This window comes from Aphelocoma coerulescens, chromosome 9, assembly GCF_041296385.1.
Source record: "Aphelocoma coerulescens isolate FSJ_1873_10779 chromosome 9, UR_Acoe_1.0, whole genome shotgun sequence".
Taxonomy (NCBI): Eukaryota; Metazoa; Chordata; class Aves; order Passeriformes; family Corvidae; genus Aphelocoma; species Aphelocoma coerulescens.
In genome coordinates this window covers 25,264,717-25,280,293 of record NC_091023.1, presented here as the reverse complement: position 1 = coordinate 25,280,293, position 15,577 = coordinate 25,264,717, and the positions used below count along the sequence as shown (strand labels likewise).

At 51.6% G+C, this 15,577-nt stretch overlaps 1 protein-coding gene across 5 annotated transcripts in view; it reads left to right on the top strand.

Annotated features, from left to right (window-relative positions):
• Positions 1–14,774, top strand: part of SCHIP1 (schwannomin interacting protein 1) — a 65,581-nt gene extending 50,807 nt beyond the window's left edge. For 3 of the 5 annotated variants that reach the window (XM_069024289.1, XM_069024288.1, XM_069024292.1), the window contains 6 exons: positions 8,957–9,075; positions 11,136–11,253; positions 11,887–12,084; positions 12,704–12,827; positions 13,059–13,152; positions 14,146–14,774. In XM_069024289.1, coding sequence (XP_068880390.1) covers positions 8,957–9,075; positions 11,136–11,253; positions 11,887–12,084; positions 12,704–12,827; positions 13,059–13,152; positions 14,146–14,197 — 705 coding nt within the window. In that variant the 3' untranslated portion in view covers positions 14,198–14,774. Of the gene's footprint in view, positions 1–4,095; positions 4,415–8,956; positions 9,076–11,135; positions 11,254–11,886; positions 12,085–12,703; positions 12,828–13,058; positions 13,153–14,145 lie in introns of those variants that run through there. The other 2 variants (XR_011152693.1, XM_069024291.1) reach the window with 2 other exon arrangements.
• The last annotated feature ends 803 nt before the right edge of the window (positions 14,775–15,577 follow it).

Here is a 15,577-nt window from a genome sequence, read left to right as displayed (position 1 = left end):
TTCCTATATCGAACATTTCATGCAGGGCTCTGTAATTCCTCCTGCGGTCTGACCCAGAGAACCTTGGCTGGTGCCCACTGAGCGATGTTTCGTGAGCTCCTGAGCCCACATGGAATAAAAACCCAGCGTGCAAATCCAGGCTTTAGCCCAGAAATAAAGGTTTTACTCTGCTGCGTGGTTCAGCTGGGCTTTACTGGCCCTCAGCCTCAGCCGGGCCTCCAGTTTGCTTTGTAAATCCGCATTTTCAGCAGGTCCATGGAGCAGAGCTGGGCTCCTCAGCCTCCTCCTGGCTCTATCCATGGTTTTTTGCCATCACTGTGGCAAAGTGGGTGACGTGTCTAAATCATGGATTTTTAAATTCCCGACTGAAAGCAGAGAAGGCAGGGGCACCCAGTGCCCGTGCCTGAGGCAGGAGCCTCCCAGTTGCCCCTGGGAACGGGATTTGGCTCCGTGTTTTGGCACCAGGCACGAGCTGAGCTATCTGCTGGCAGCAGGGTCGCTCTGGAGATGGTTCCAGGCTCCACACGTGCGAGGAAAATTAAGAAGGAAAAGAGATCTGAGGAGAAAAGAGATTTTATTGGCTCAGAAATTGTCTCTGAGGTGGGGCAGGGGGTGGGGCTGATCCTGCTTGGATCTGTGGGTTTTCCTGGGATGTGAGATGTGTCCAGCTATTGGGATTGACTTTGTCTGTCTGTTTTTGAGAGGGATCTGTTGGATAACCCTGTGGCAGGGAGGTGCTGGTGTTCCTGTGGCGTGGGAAGGTGCTGGTGACACTTTGGATCAGGCTGGAAGCCCCAGGGATGGACCAGGCAAGGCTGGGTGCCCCTCACCCCTCCCAGGATCCCACTGAAGCACGGAATTAATCCATAAAATTCACAGGCTTAAAATGCAGAGTGCTCATTTAAAAAAAAAAAACAACTTAAAAGAATTGGAGACTTTATGAGGTTTCTTTGGTTTGATCTCAGGAGGGGTTTGGAGGGTCCAGAAATCAGCTGTCATCATCCTTTTCTTTAAAGTGAGTGCAACTTCTGGTGGCAAAATATAACCCCAAGGGACAGGCCTTGGGGAAAGCCCCAGATTCCATGAAAATCCAGTGTGCAAAAGCTGGAGAGCTGCTGGCCTGGCCCCTTGCCCATGGAGAGAGGCTGCAGCCTGGTACAGCTCCGTGCCACTGCCCCACATCCACGGCAGTGACAATAGAACAGAGCCTTTGTCAGGGAGCTCTGGGGCCTTGTTTGGACACAGATCCCAAAAAAAGGCTCTGCCAAGTGGTGGAAAAGCACTTGGAGTGTGCTAAAGCTCAGGGAAGCATCACCAGAGGGAGGCCTTGGGCCAGCTCATCCCGAAATTTTATAGACTTACAGGTGCTTTGTGTTGAGAAGGGATGGGTGGGAGAGGTTTATTCCAAGATTGGCAATAAGTTCAAGGTTTTGTGGAATGGAATTGCAGAATCCCAGAATAGTTTGGATTGAAAGGGGCCTTAAAGCCCATCCCCACTGGCAGGGACACTTCCCACTGTCCCAGGCTGCTCCGAGCCCCATCCAGCCTGGCCTTGGATGCTTCCACGGATCCAGGGGCAGCCACAGCTGCTCTGGGAATTCCATTCCAGGGCCCCACCGCCCTCCCAGGGAGGAATTTATTCCCAATATCCCATCTATTCCTGCTCTCTTTCAGTTTAAAACCATTTGTCCCTGTCCTGTCACCCCGTGCTCTTGTAAAGAGTCTCTCCTGGTAGTTGTGGCAACCTGAGATTCCATAATCCTGGAATTTACGTCCACCCTCTGTCCTGGGTACGAACACGATTTGGGCAGCTTGGAGGGCTTTCCTTGATCTCTGCTGGGAACTCAGGGGCTTCCTCTCCTCCCTTGGGATCCAGTGGTGTTTGGGAGCTGATCCCAGCAGGAAGGGGGGATTCCTTCCCTCTGGAGCACACCCCAGCCCTGGGGGGATTTCACTGACCCCAGCAATGCTTTTACACTCAGGAAAGGAGAATTTTGCTGCTTTCTTGTCCTTGAGCCATTGGGGCGTGCTCCGAGCACCCCAAACTGGCTGTGCCCTATTTCGTCGCCTCACTTAGGGATGATTTAAGCACTTCCATGCCCATCCCGGCGTTCCTGGCAGTGCTCCTAGTTCCATGTGCTCCCATCCCAGGGACCCCCCAGCTGACCTGCTCCAGATTTTGCTGCTCTGAGCTTTCCCTTCGTGCTGGAAAAAGGAAATCAGGCTCTTCCCTCTCCGGCATTGCCGGCGGCTGCTGCAGGAGCTGTGCCCGTGGAGAGGGGAGTGGGATCTGCATTCCTTGGGCACTGATGCCAGCATGGAGCCCTTTTTGGGGATGTTCCAGGCAGAGGGCAATGGTGGCTGTGGGTCAGGCAGCCCCTGGGGAAGCAGCTGAACACCAGAGGGTTTGGTCCCTGCGCTGAGAGAATCCCCAAATCCCTTTCCCTTTGGATATCCCACATTTAAATCGGCCTTTTCCAGCACGGAGGTGCCCATCCCAAGGGAGCAGGTCCTGGCACTGAGGGGGGCCCCAAATGTGCCCCCAGCCGTGGTTCCAGGGGTGCTTCTCAGCCAGGTCTGGGGTTTCTCCCTTGGCCTGGAATAGCTCCTGGATGCAGGGTTTTGCCTGGAGACTGGGATCAGATCTGGGAATGCCCCTCTGCAGAGTCCTGGCGCTTCCCAGGAGGGCAGGGCAGAGGTGAGCTGGCCCGAGAGCTGGGATGGCCGACAAAACATCCTGAAAACTGCGGGTGACAAGGGTTGAATATATTTATTTCTATTTCTGGCTTCAGGGCTGTGTCACTTCCTCCCCTTGGGGGTGGCTCTGGTGTCACTTTGCAGGGGTGGGCACCGCAGCCCAGCCAGGGAGGGGATGTGGGGACATCCCCAATGGATGAGGACAGGGTGATGCAGGATTGTCACAAACCGGGAGGGGACTCGTGCGACAAATCCCAGGCTCAGCCCCGGCCCGGGGCTCCTGGCCACCACATGCTCCCCTGGGGCTGTGCCATGATTTATTTATTTGGGATTTATTGTGTCAGGATCCATCCCCATCCGGGAGAGGAAGTGGATTTAGCAACAGCAGGAAAAGACACAATGAGTCAGCGGCGGAGGGGAACTGAAAATAAGGAAATATCCAGAGAATGACTTTGTTTCATTTGGGAATTACAGTTGCAAAGCACGATCCAGGGACAAGAGTGGAATTGAACATTAATTATTGCTGTTTTTTCCCTGAAAATTCGGAGTAGATTTGTGCTGGGATGCATCATTTGGGTGTTGTTAGAGCTGGGAATTTAACTGGGATTTGCATTTGGGGTGGAATGATGTCAGCATGGCTTGGATATCTCATTAAACGTTGTAGGGCAATTAAAATTATTTATCTGTAGTGTTCCACCAAAAATCAGGATTTTTCTTGCTGCTGTGCCAGGTTGTGAGGAGAAACTGTGGCATAATTCCATTTTCCTAAGGATTCCTTTTGGGAATGCCTGCCCTGAGCTGTGCTCTGCCTCTCCCTGCAGCTGATCCCGACAAACCTTTCCCACTGGGATGGGGTCTCGGCAAGGACAGAGCGGGATTTGTGCGGGAGGAGGTCGGTGGCGGCGTTGGGAAGGCCGGATCTCCAGGCAGGAATGCTGGAGGCAGGAGCTGGAAGCTCCAGGTTTGGGGGCTGCCAGTCCCCCCAGGAGCCAGAGCTGGAGTTTTTGGGGATCCCCAGGCTCTGCACACCCACAGGATGTGGGACTGGGTGCCTCTGCTATTTAATTCCAAGAAATTGAGGATTTTTTTTGCACCTGCAAAAGCCGATTTAGCCAGAAAAGAGCTCCGTGGGGTCCTTGCTGGTGGGGTTTGCGTGGAGCGAAAATTCCATCCCGCGGTTCCCATCGCTGCCCCTCCTGTGATGGATGGACCGGGACCCCCAGCCGTGGCTGGGAATTCACCGGGATACCTTCCCTGGGGAAAAGCCCCAGGAGAAAGCCCCTTGCTCCGGGCGGGCAGCGCTGCCAGGCCGGGATTTTGACACCAGACACCGGGATTTTTCCTGCCCTTGTGCAGGCTCGGGGTTATTTTTATCCGGCGCTGGCAGTGGCTGCAGAAGGACGCGGCTTCCCAGCCCCGCCGAGCCTCCGCCGCCTGGGGCTCCCTGACTTTATTTGGGAAAACCAAGGTGCTCCTTGGACGGCCGGGAGCAGAGAGGTGCTGGAAAAGCATCCTGGCCTGGGAAGCGCCTGTGGAGCGAGCCCTTCATCCCATGGTGGCGGCTGGCGAGGACTGAGATGTCCCTTCGGGATCGGGAGCGATCCAGCGGCCGCCTGAGGAGCCGGGAGCGAGGGAGATGAGCCGGGAGGGGGATGATGGAATGGGTGACGTCATCAGGAAAGCAGCCCCGCCGCCCGGGGAGGGGAGCTATAAAAAGGTAAGGGACAAAAAGGGACAGAAAGGGGCCTTTGTGTGCCACCAGGCGGGACCCGCGGGAATGCTGCGGGAATGCTGCCCAAATCCCGCCCAGGCCGGTGGGATTCGGGGGCTGCAGCAAGGGAAACTCCGTGGTTTTCGAAGTGCTGGCACAGGGCAGCAAAGCTAACTCCCTCCTTGTTTCCCTATCTCCTGGTGATGAACAAAATACCGGGAGAAGTTTCCAAAGGCATTGTTCTACCTGGAAACCCCCGGGATTTTAAAGCAATTCGTGACGTGGCTCAAAACACACGAGTTTGACTTGGGGTTGCTTTTACCCCGTGGGAAAAAAAAAAAAAAAAGGAGATAAAACCACATTTTCTGTGGTTCTCATTTGTGTGTAAATCCCAGAATAGTCCCTGTGCTGGGCAGAGATAAAACGAGGCACTGCCTGTGGCTCTGGGACTTTAAATATAGTCCTGGTCCAGGGCTGGGAATGACAGAGCCGGGCAAAAATAGCCCTGGTGGCCTGGCCGGGTGTCCCAGTGCTCCTGCTGGGTGTCCCAGTGCTCCTGGTCAGGTGTCCCAGTGCTCCTGGCCAGGTGTCCCAGTGCTCCTGCCGGGTGTCCCAGTGCTCCTGGTCGGGTGTCCCAGTGCTTCTGGCCAGGTGTCCCAGTGCTCCTGCCGGGTGTCCCAGTGCTCCTGGTTGGGTGTCCCAGTGCTCCTGCTGGGTGTCCCAGTGCTCCTGCAGTGTTTGGTGCCGGAGGATGTGTGGGGAGGGATTCTCCCTCTCTGGTCCCCTCTCCTGAGACCCCTCCTGCAGAGCTGCACCAGAGCTGGAGGCCCAGCAGGAGGATGTGGAGGTGCTAGAGGGAGTCCAGAGGGAGCATGGAGCTGTTCCAAGGCTGGAGCCCCTCTGGAGCCAGGCTGGGAGAGCTGGGAATGTTCACCTGGAGAAGGGAAAACTCCAGGGAGAGCTCAGAGCCCCTTGCAGGGCCTAAAGGGGCTCCAGGAGAGCTGCAGAGGGACTGGGGACAAGGGATGGAGGGACAGGACTCAGGGAATGGCTTCCCAGTGCCAGAGGGCAGGGCTGGATGGGAGATTGGGAAGGAATTGTTCCCTGTGAGGGGCTGGGATGGAATTCCCAGAGCAGCTGGGGCTGCCCCTGGATCCCTGGCAGTGCCCAAGGCCAGGATGGACATTGGGGCTTGGAGCAGCCTGGGACAGTGGAAGGTGTCCCTGCCCGTGAACAGGAAATGGGATGAGCTTTGGGATCCCTTCCAGCCCAACCCATTCCAGGATTCTGGGATATGTTGGCCTTTTCCCTGGAGCAGCCACAGCCAGACCTGACATTGTGTTCTCATTCCTGGCTCCGGCACAGGTGGCTGCTGCCCTTCCGAGTGGGAAGGTCAGGGGGAAGAAGGAAAACATCCGCCCTGGATTGTTCTGTTTTCCCTTAAAAATCAAAAGCAGCTTTTTTGTTCAAAATCCCTGTGAGAACGGAATTGTCCTCACTCTGCACAGAGCAGAAATGCTTTTATTTTTTGAGTCAGTGCCAAAATACACATTTAAGTACCATGGGGTTATGCTTTCCTTGGAATTACCTTTGCATTTTGAGGATTTGTCCATTATTCCTTCTATACCAAGCCAGAATATTTGATAGTCAACCCCCCCCCTTGCTGTTTCCCTTCTCCATTTATATTTTTCCATCCCCAGCTCTGGATTTCAGCTGTTAGGTAATTTATCCAAAGCCTAAAGCCCAGTTCCCTCAGGTGTATTTTATTCCTCAGTAACTGCTCCCCATTTTATAATAACAAATAGGACTCTTGATTTCTTTATGGTCGTTACCCTGGGCCTGCCTTGGAAAATGGGATCTTCCCAGCTCAGTCCTGGGAGCGGAGTTATTTAGAATCCTCAGTAATGACCTGGTGGAGAAAACAAATTGCACATTGATTAAATGTACAGATGTCAGCCTGGGAGCAGCGGGGCCTGGTGGGAAACAGCAGAATTAAAACAGATCTGGAGAGGCAGATCCGTCGGGAAGGAGGGAAAATGTCCAGTTCTGCCTGTATTTTAATGGGAAAAGAGCAGCTTTTGGTGCCCACGGAGGAGGTGGGGATGCCAGAGGAGGGAGAGGTCCCAGCTGGAGTGGAGGCTGGGCAGGAGGAGGTGGGGATGGGCTGTGGGCGCTGGATTTCGCTTGGAGCACAAGGAAAATCAAATTTAGACGGGAGGATGTGGGAGAGGATCATCTGAGCTGGGAAAGGGGAAATTTCCAGGGCTTGGTGGAATATTGGTGCAGTGGCACAGCCGTGGGCATCCTGAGATGGGCAGCATGAGGAGCTGGCACCAACCTCCCTCGTTCTGCTTCCAATCCATTAAAAATTATTTTCCCTCATTTTTCCTTATTTTTTTTTCCTCTGTTCTGCTGTGCCCAGCAGGGCTGGTTATTTTTAATCCTAAATCCATCTCCATGTAGGTATTTGAGGTATTGATTATTGAAACCTAAAAACACAATGGTCTGGTAGAATTTCGGAGACCTGGAGCTCAACCCAAAAACTCGGTACCACTTGGTGTTGTGGGGTTTCTTTTATTATTTTAAGGATTTGAAATAAAAGGAGTTAGGTTGTAAATGAAGTATTTAGGGAAGGGATTGACAATTTAATGGGCAGGGTAGTAATGTGTGCAATCAGCACTGGAGCTGGAATTAAATCATTAATTATTTTAGGTTAATAATTTGCATTTTGTCACACTTCTTTGTACAAAAAGGTGCTTTATTTTTCCTGAGGTGGGATATGGGAAGCACAACTCCATGAATTAACCCCATGGAAGCAGCCCAGCCCTGCCTGCAATGTTTCTTTTTGCTGTGTTTTCTGGATTGGGGATTAAGTGTTATTTTGTAATTAAATGTTTGAGGCCTTCCAAGTGTTCCTTCTATCAATAACTTCCTGAATTTGTTGTCAGGGGTGGCACGTGATCCATTAGTGACAGACTCCGGGGAGGATTTTGAATCTAGATCTGAGATTTGCATTGACTGCACATTGATTACAGAATTACTGGTCAGGGATTAAATTTCAAATCATTTTGTTGATTGCTATTTTAAACCCCCCACACATTCTATTTCTATTTCTATTTCTATTTCTATTTCTATTTCTATTTCTATTTCTATTTCTATTTCTATTTCTATTTCTATTTCTATTTCTTCTTTCTATTTCTATATTAAAATCCATCTTTAAACCCAGGGGTAATTTGATGACCACCATCAAAATCCATCCCTGGGCATGCTGGCAGGAGAGGGATTTGTGTGGGTTGGGAAGCTGCTCAGGGAGGTGGAAGATGCTGATGGGGGTGGCTGTGTGTGGATATAGGTACAGATATTGGCGAATATATAGGGATGTATCTGTCAGCAAGTTTGGGTTGGAATCAGATGATCTTTAAGGTCCTTCCGAACCCAAACCATTCTTTGATTCCATGTGGAGAGAGATGCAATTGGAGATTCTGGCTGGGATGGGCTCTGTGGTTCACCCAAGCGTGGAATGCTTGGGAGACTCTGAACATCTGAGCGTGGTGGTGGGGCTGGTGGGACACGTCCCCTTCCCGTGCCCTGGCCTGGCCAGAGCTCATCCCTCCCTGTCCCTTCCCGAGCTCATCCCTCCCTGTCCCTTCCCAAACTCATCCCTCCCTGTCCCTTCCCGAGCTCATCCCTCCCTGTCCCTTCCCGAGCTCATCCCTCGCTGTCCCTTCCCGAGCTCATCCCTCGCTGTCCCTTCCCGAGCTCATCCCTCCCTGTCCCTTCCCAGAGCTCATCCCTCCCTGTCCCTTCCCAGAGCTCATCCCTCGCTGTCCCTTCCCTGAGCTCATCTCTCCCCATCCCTTCCCAGAGCTCATCCCTCCCTGTCCCTTCCCAAACTCATCCCTCCCTGTCCCTTCCCAAACTCATCCCTCCCTGTCCCTTCCCAAACTCATCCCTCCCTGTCCCTTCCCAAACTCATCCCTCCCTGTCCCTCCCCGAGCTCATCCCTCGCTGTCCCTTCCCGAGCTCATCCCTCCCTGTCCCTTCCTAAACTCATCCCTCCCTGTCCCTTCCCAAACTCATCCCTCCCTGTCCCTTCCCGAGCTCATCCCTCCCTGTCCCTTCCCGAGCTCATCCCTCGCTGTCCCTTCCCGAGCTCATCCCTCGCTGTCCCTTCCCGAGCTCATCCCTCGTTGTCCCTCCCAGAGCTCGTCCCTTGCTGTCCCTTCCCGAGCTCATCCCTCACTCTCCCTTCCCGAGCTCATCCCTCACTCTCCCTTCCTGAGCTCATCCTTCGCCGTCCCTTCCCTGAGCTCATCTCTCCCTATCCCTTCCCAGAGCTCATCCCTCGCTGTCCCTCCCCGAGCTCATCCCTCGCTGTCCCTCCCCGAGCTCATCCCTCGCTGTCCCTTCCCAAACTCATCCCTCGCTGTCCCTTCCCAGAGCTCATCCCTCGCTGTCCCTCCCCGAGCTCATCCCTCGCTGTCCCTTCCCGAGCTCATCCCTCCCTGTCCCTCCCCGAGCTCATCCCTCGCTGTCCCTCCCCTGCAGGCCCAGAAGAATGAGCGCGAGTCCATCCGGCAGAAGTTGGCTCTGGGCAGTTTTTTCGACGATGGCCCCGGGCTCTACACGAGCTGCAGCAAGAGCGGCAAGCCCAGCCTGTCCTCCCGGTAAGCCAGAGCCCAAAACCTCAGGGCAGCCTGGGAAGTGGGAGATCTCTCCGGTGGGACATCCCAGGATCATCTCTCACTCTTTGCTTTCAGCCATATTCCTGAGTTTTCCTTGTTTTCTTTGCAGCACTTGTGTGCTATGTGAATACTCGTAAATGATGTGGGAAAATCCTCCTTTAAAAGTGGGTAGAAAGGTATTTGGATGTTTAGGGGATAAAGGAAATGAAGTGAAGTTTTTTGGATGAGGTTTCCTTCAGGTTTTCATTCAGGATTTGGAACAGGTGTCCCAGGGGAGCTGTGGCTGCCCCTGGATCCCTGGAAGCATCCAAGACCAGGTTGGACAGGGCTTGGAGCAGCCTGGGATAATGGAAGGTGTCCCTGCCCATGGCAGGGAGTGGAATAAAATGGACTTTAGGGTCCCTTCCAACCCAAACCATTTGGGAATTCCAGCCTCCATGATTCTGGAATTCTGTGATTCATGCTCAGAAAGCACCAGAGAATGGACAAAATAAGCTCTAACATGGCCTCCTGCCTCCCCGCCACATCCCCAAGCTCTGCTTCAGACATGGCTCCATCCCTGGAGCTGCTCACGGGTTCCTCACTTGGATTTTTAAGATTTTTGCATCAAATACACTCCAGAAAGTCCTGTTTGTGTTCAGCTGGGTGAAGCATCCAACACCTCCCATGCTGGGAGCGAAGCTCTGCCTGTTGCCATGGAGTGGGAGAAGAAAGGAGTCTTAGGGAGGCAGGAATCCAGGAGGAATCCTGCTGTTCCAGGGGACAGGTACAGTCGTGGAATTAATTTGAGCTGCAGATCGTGTGAAAGGGAAAACAGCTTTGCTGTGTGTAGTTACAGCTGAACCAGGAGCTGCTGTCTGATAATTAGAGCACGGCTCTAATTAACGCAGCTCATCATGGTCTGGCAGCTGTGCTCCCAGAAACTGCCAGCTGTGCCTGAAGGCTTTGGTGTTTGTTAATATTTATAATCCAGGAGAAGTATTCCCTGTTCCAGGACCTGCAGGAACCTTTGCAGGACGTGGCTCCCATGTTTTCGTATGGAATTATAGAGCAGGATCGTGGAATGCTTGGGTTGGAAGGGACCTTAAAGCTCATCCAATTCCCTATCCATGGGCAGGGACACTTCCCACTATCCCAGGCTGCTCCCAGCCCCATCCAGCCCAGCCTGGAACAATTCCAGGGATCCAGGGGCAGCCACAGCTGCTCTGCCAGGGCCTCATCTCCTTCACCACAAACAATTATTTATCTTATTTATTTTAGGGTAGTAGTAGCTAATAAACTCCACAGAAATAGATGGAAAATGGGAGTTTGCTGTTCCTAAGGACCAGTACAAGCTCCCACCACACTGGGAATGAGGAATAACAGGCAGCAGGATGTGGAGGATTCCCCATCTCCAGCAGGTGGTGATGGATTGGGATCTCTCACCTGGAGAAGTGCTTTTCCCTTCTCTCAGCCTGCACTGGGATGCCCTTCCCTGATCCACTGCATCAAGAGAAAATCATTCCTGGGGAGGGGGATCTGGGTGGGGTTAATCAGTCCCAATCCAGCAATGGAGCAGGGGGGTCTGGAAAACACCGGAATAAACTCTTGTGTTACAGGAGTGTCTGGGATACAAACAGTGAATAAATAATTTCCACCACTGACAAAATACTTTATGACATATATTACTATGTATGTTAATTCTATCTTTATACATTTCTCTTTAATTTTTTTACTCTTTATTTGCCAGTAATTTATGCATTTTTATAGCAACACGTTCCATATCTTCTGTTGTGTTTTATGCAGTTTATTTAATGTAATCAGAGCTGAATAATCAAAAAGAGTAATGATATTCCAAAATAATGATCATAAAAAGGAATCAAAACCCTCTGCAGCGTGGGGGTAATTCTGCAGTTTATCAGCAGATGGTGGTAGCAGCCCTGGCAGTGAGTTCCCAGTGCCACGCTGAACTGGTCACCTGATGAACTGGTGACCCAGCACGGGGTTGGTGGCAGTCCCAGCCCCAGGGGACGGCGGTGCCACCTCCCCCTGTCCTCCCCCAGGTTACAGAGTGGGATGAACCTGCAGATCTGCTTTGTGAACGACAGTGGCAGTGACAAGGACAGCGATGGAGATGACAGCAAGACAGAGACCAGCCTGGACACGCCGTTGTCACCCATGGTGGGTCTGGGAACTCAGCCTGGAGCAGGAAAGCCACAGGGAGTCCATGAGGAAGCTGATCCTGTTAAAATAGCAACTCTAAACCCCAGAGCAGCATTTTCAGCCCTCAGTAAAGTGTGAGATGCCGAGGGACAGATAAGAAACGCCCCTGGCTGCTGTGGACCTTCACATGAAGGTTCCTTCTTCCTTCCTTCCTTCCTTCCTTCCTTCCTTCCTTCCTTCCTTCCTTCCTTCCTTCCTGCCTTCCTGCCTTCCTGCCTTCCTGCCTTCCTGCCTTCCTGCCTTCCTGCCTTTCTTTTTGGCCCTGAGAACAATCAGGGAATGGATAGGAAGTGGTATCAGCTCCCGGCAGCTTCCCTCTCTTTTCCTGCTTGGATATGACATTCCTTAGTGGATACACCACCACAGCCCCAGGTGTTTCCCTCCAGCTCAACCCGTGTGGCCTTTCAGCACCTACTGATCTGCTGGCTCCTCTTTCCCTTCAAAGCCCAGAAGCCCTATCTGGGAGTCACTCTGATTTTCAAAGATAATCTTGCAGATTAAGATAAAAAAATAAACCCATGCTCTTCACAGTTCCGTAGAAAAGAGCACAAAAATAGGTCAAACTTTGCTGTGGCTTCTTTGCTTCCCCAGAGCAAGCAGAGCTCATCCTACTCCGACAGAGACACGACGGAGGAGGAGTCGGAGTCCCTGGATGACATGGACTTCCTCACCAGGCAAAAGAAGCTCCAGGCTGAGGCCAAGATGGCCTTGGCTATGGCAAAGCCCATGGCCAAGATGCAGGTGGAGGTGGAAAAGCAGAACAGGAAGAAGTCGCCCGTAGCGGATCTTGTGAGTGGGGCCGGGGGTGACCCCAGGGGGGACTCCAGCCCTGGGACATCCACACCACTGGTGGCTCTGGCTCACAGGGATGAGAGACATGGGGAGGAGAGGTGGAGAAGGGATTGGCCTCAGGAGCTGGAAGGAGTTAGGGGAGCAGGATGGGTGCAGGGAATGGGATGCTGGAGGTTGGTGCTGCCTTGAGGCTGCTCATCCTCTGAGCTGGAGTCTGTTCATCCCATCCCATCCCATCCCATCCCATCCCATCCCATCCCATCCCATCCCATCCCATCCCATCCCATCCCATCCCATCCCATCCCATCCCATCCCATCCCATCCCATGCCATCCCAGAGCACTCCTGCCTTTGTCCAGGGCTGTCACCATCACCCTCACCCCCTATTCCATCAAACATTCCTGATCCTGGTCGACTGGGAGCCTTGGGCCCAGTGTTGTGTTGATGCTTGGCCTCCATTTGGTGGAGTCGTTGCTGCCTGTTTGTGAGGGGGGGATGCAAAACTGAGGGGACAAACTGCTCAGAAATAGAAATAATTGGAAGGAAACAGTAAAATATTGGAAGGAAACAGTAAAATATTGGAAGGAAGCAGTAAAATAGTGAACATTTCTTTCCAGCTGCCACATATGCCTCATATCAGTGAATGCCTGATGAAGAGAAGTTTAAAACCCACTGACCTAAGGGACATGACCATCGGGCAGCTACAGGTGATAGTCAATGACCTTCACTCACAGATAGAAAGTAAGTGGTAATTGCTTAATTATTCTGGGGTCAGTCTCCTTTAATTAAGAGCAGTTCTCTGGGATAAATGTAAATATTCTCAGTGGAAAGGGCTGTGCAGCCCTGGGCAGTGATGGAGTCCCCAACCCTGCAGAGGTTTAAAAGCCCTGTGGATGTGGCACTTGGTGGGGAAAATCCCAACCTGGGGTCCCCCAGGACATCCCAAACTCACCCCATTTCTCCCTGGAGCAGGCTTGAACGAGGAGCTGGTGCAGCTGCTGCTGATCCGGGATGAGCTGCACACGGAGCAGGATGCCATGCTGGTGGACATCGAGGATCTCACCAGGTGAAGCAGGAATTTCTCTCCCCTCACAGCTCCCCATTTACCATCAGCAGCGTGTGGGGCTTTTCTTCCAGCAGAATTCTGGGACTAAAGCTTTTGCCATCCAGGATATTGGGAAGGAATTGTTCCCTGAGAGGGTGGGGAGGCCCTGGAAGGGATTTCCCAGAGAAGCTGTGGCTGCCCCTGGATCCCTGGCAGTGTCCAAGGCCAGGCTGGACAGAGATCTGTCTTTGCCATCAGGAGGGCTGGACAAGGGGGAGAACTTTGGAATCACTTAAATATTAATATTTAATAACTGCTAAAACAAAAAGCCTTGCAGGATATGGGCAGGTTCCCTAAAGGACTCCATCTGCTGGCAGCAAGGCTCAGGAAGCATTTTCCTTTGGGATGATTGGGGATGGGCTTCTGAAATAGAAAGTGTTCCAAAACATTCTGAGTATTTTATTCAGAAGTGTAAAGATGTGGGATGAAAGGAGCTGGAAAAGAAGAGGCCCTGGGTAGCATCAGCACACCAGGACTGTGATTCCAGACTGAAGCATTAAAGCTTGGAAAAAAAATGAAGAGCAAGTGGTGAGGGGGAAGTCTGGGATGGGAGCTGGAGCTGTGTCAGGGCCACCTCATATCCTGGGATCTCCTCCTGTGTTTTGGGAAGTGCTTTGCTTCCTCCCTGCAATTCATAAATGGCATTTTTTTGGGAATGGTGGGGCACTGGCTGTCCCCATCCCTCTGTTATTTGGGGTAGAGGTGTTTGCCATCCCTGTGGGAAGGGAGGGAAAAATCCCAGCTGCCCCAAACCATTTTGGAGTTTGGAGAAACCCAAAGGGGCTTCCCTGGCCCTTCACCCACCCTCCTGCCAGGAAGGAGCCCCGGCAGAGATCCAGAAAACTTCATGTTTCCCTTGGGAAAACACAATTCCCAGCTCAGTGCCGGAGCAGATGGGTTGGGTTTTCCATCTTTTCCTTGGCACAGGGAATAACAGCCCCTCCCTGTCCCCAGACACGCCGAGAGCCAGCAGAAGCACATGGCAGAGAAGATGCCAGCCAAGTGAGCCCCGGAGCGCCCTCCTCCTGCCTCTGTCCGTGTCCAGGGAATTCCAGAATTCCAGTGTTGCTCATTGACCATGTCCGAAGCTTTCTGTCCGGTGATTGGCCTCTGCTTCTTAATTTATTTTAATTTTTTTACTCGTGCCACTAAATATCAGGCATTTTAATAATAATAATAATAATATTATTATTACAGAAACAAAGAGAATTGTACAGTACTTATAACATTATAAATCATGGGCGAGAAGAGAGGGTAGTTTAACTTTATTTTTTGGTTGTTTAGAGATTTTTTTGGGTTGGATGATATTTTACCATTGACTACTTTTTTATTCTTCACTGTAGTTCTCAAATAAAGAACCTGTTCTTGACGGTGCTATTCAAGTCAACAAAAAATCCATGCCTGCCTCGTAGTGACGTCGTAGCTTTCAGTAATCTGTACATTTTACTCAGTTCTCGACCTTTTGGGAATGTTGACTACCTGACATTCATTTTTAGGTGTGCTATTAACACTCGGTGGGGTGCAGAGAGTTGGAAGTTTTCTGTATAAAGCTGTAAAATAAAAATTACCACCATTGTTTCCTATGCCACGTCTGTTTGTTGCTGGTGGATCCTCCAACTAAATGTGCAATTTATCATCACCAGAAAGAGGCTTTTTTTTTTTTTTTTTTGGCCTTGATGATCACATCAAACTGAGAGAAGAGAGGGTTTTTGCAGAGTTATTTGTTTGGAAGTTCCGAATTCTGTGTCACATGGACTTCAAAGATTCTTCTGTAGCACTGAGCCCCAAATCTGTGATGGTTGGAAGCAGCAGACACACAGCCCAGGTGTTTTTTTTTTTTTTTATATTTTATTGTCTGGGCTGAGCATTTAAATGAAATTTTAGAAAGAAAAAGAATAATCTATGTTAAAAACCAGGCAGCAAATTAAATGGATTAAACGTGGAATCCCTCACTCTGCCTTTGGGGGAGGCTCAGAGCTGAGTGCTGGGACACTGAGCTGAACTGAGAGGGGACACTGGCACACAATGAATCCATCTCCACCCCTCCTTTATTGGATTCCAAAGCTGGAAGAACCCAGCCAGCCCTTCCAAAGCCCCAGCCTGGTGCTCCCAGCAGCTTTTTACCTTTTAATTCTCCTTTCCTTGGGGGCAAATCCATCCCAGCCAAGGCTCTGCCTGGTGACTTACTCAGGGTGTTTGCAGAAAGCCTCAGCTGCATTCCAACTTCATCCCCTGCCAGGAATGTCTTTTATTAAAGGACTTTTTTTTTTATTAAAGGACTTTTTTTTTATTAAAGGACTTTCGCCCACCCCCCCCCTTTTTTTTCCCAGAAAGGGCAGGGCTGGAAGCAGCCCTGGAGGGGTTTGGGGGGCTGGGATGGGGGGTT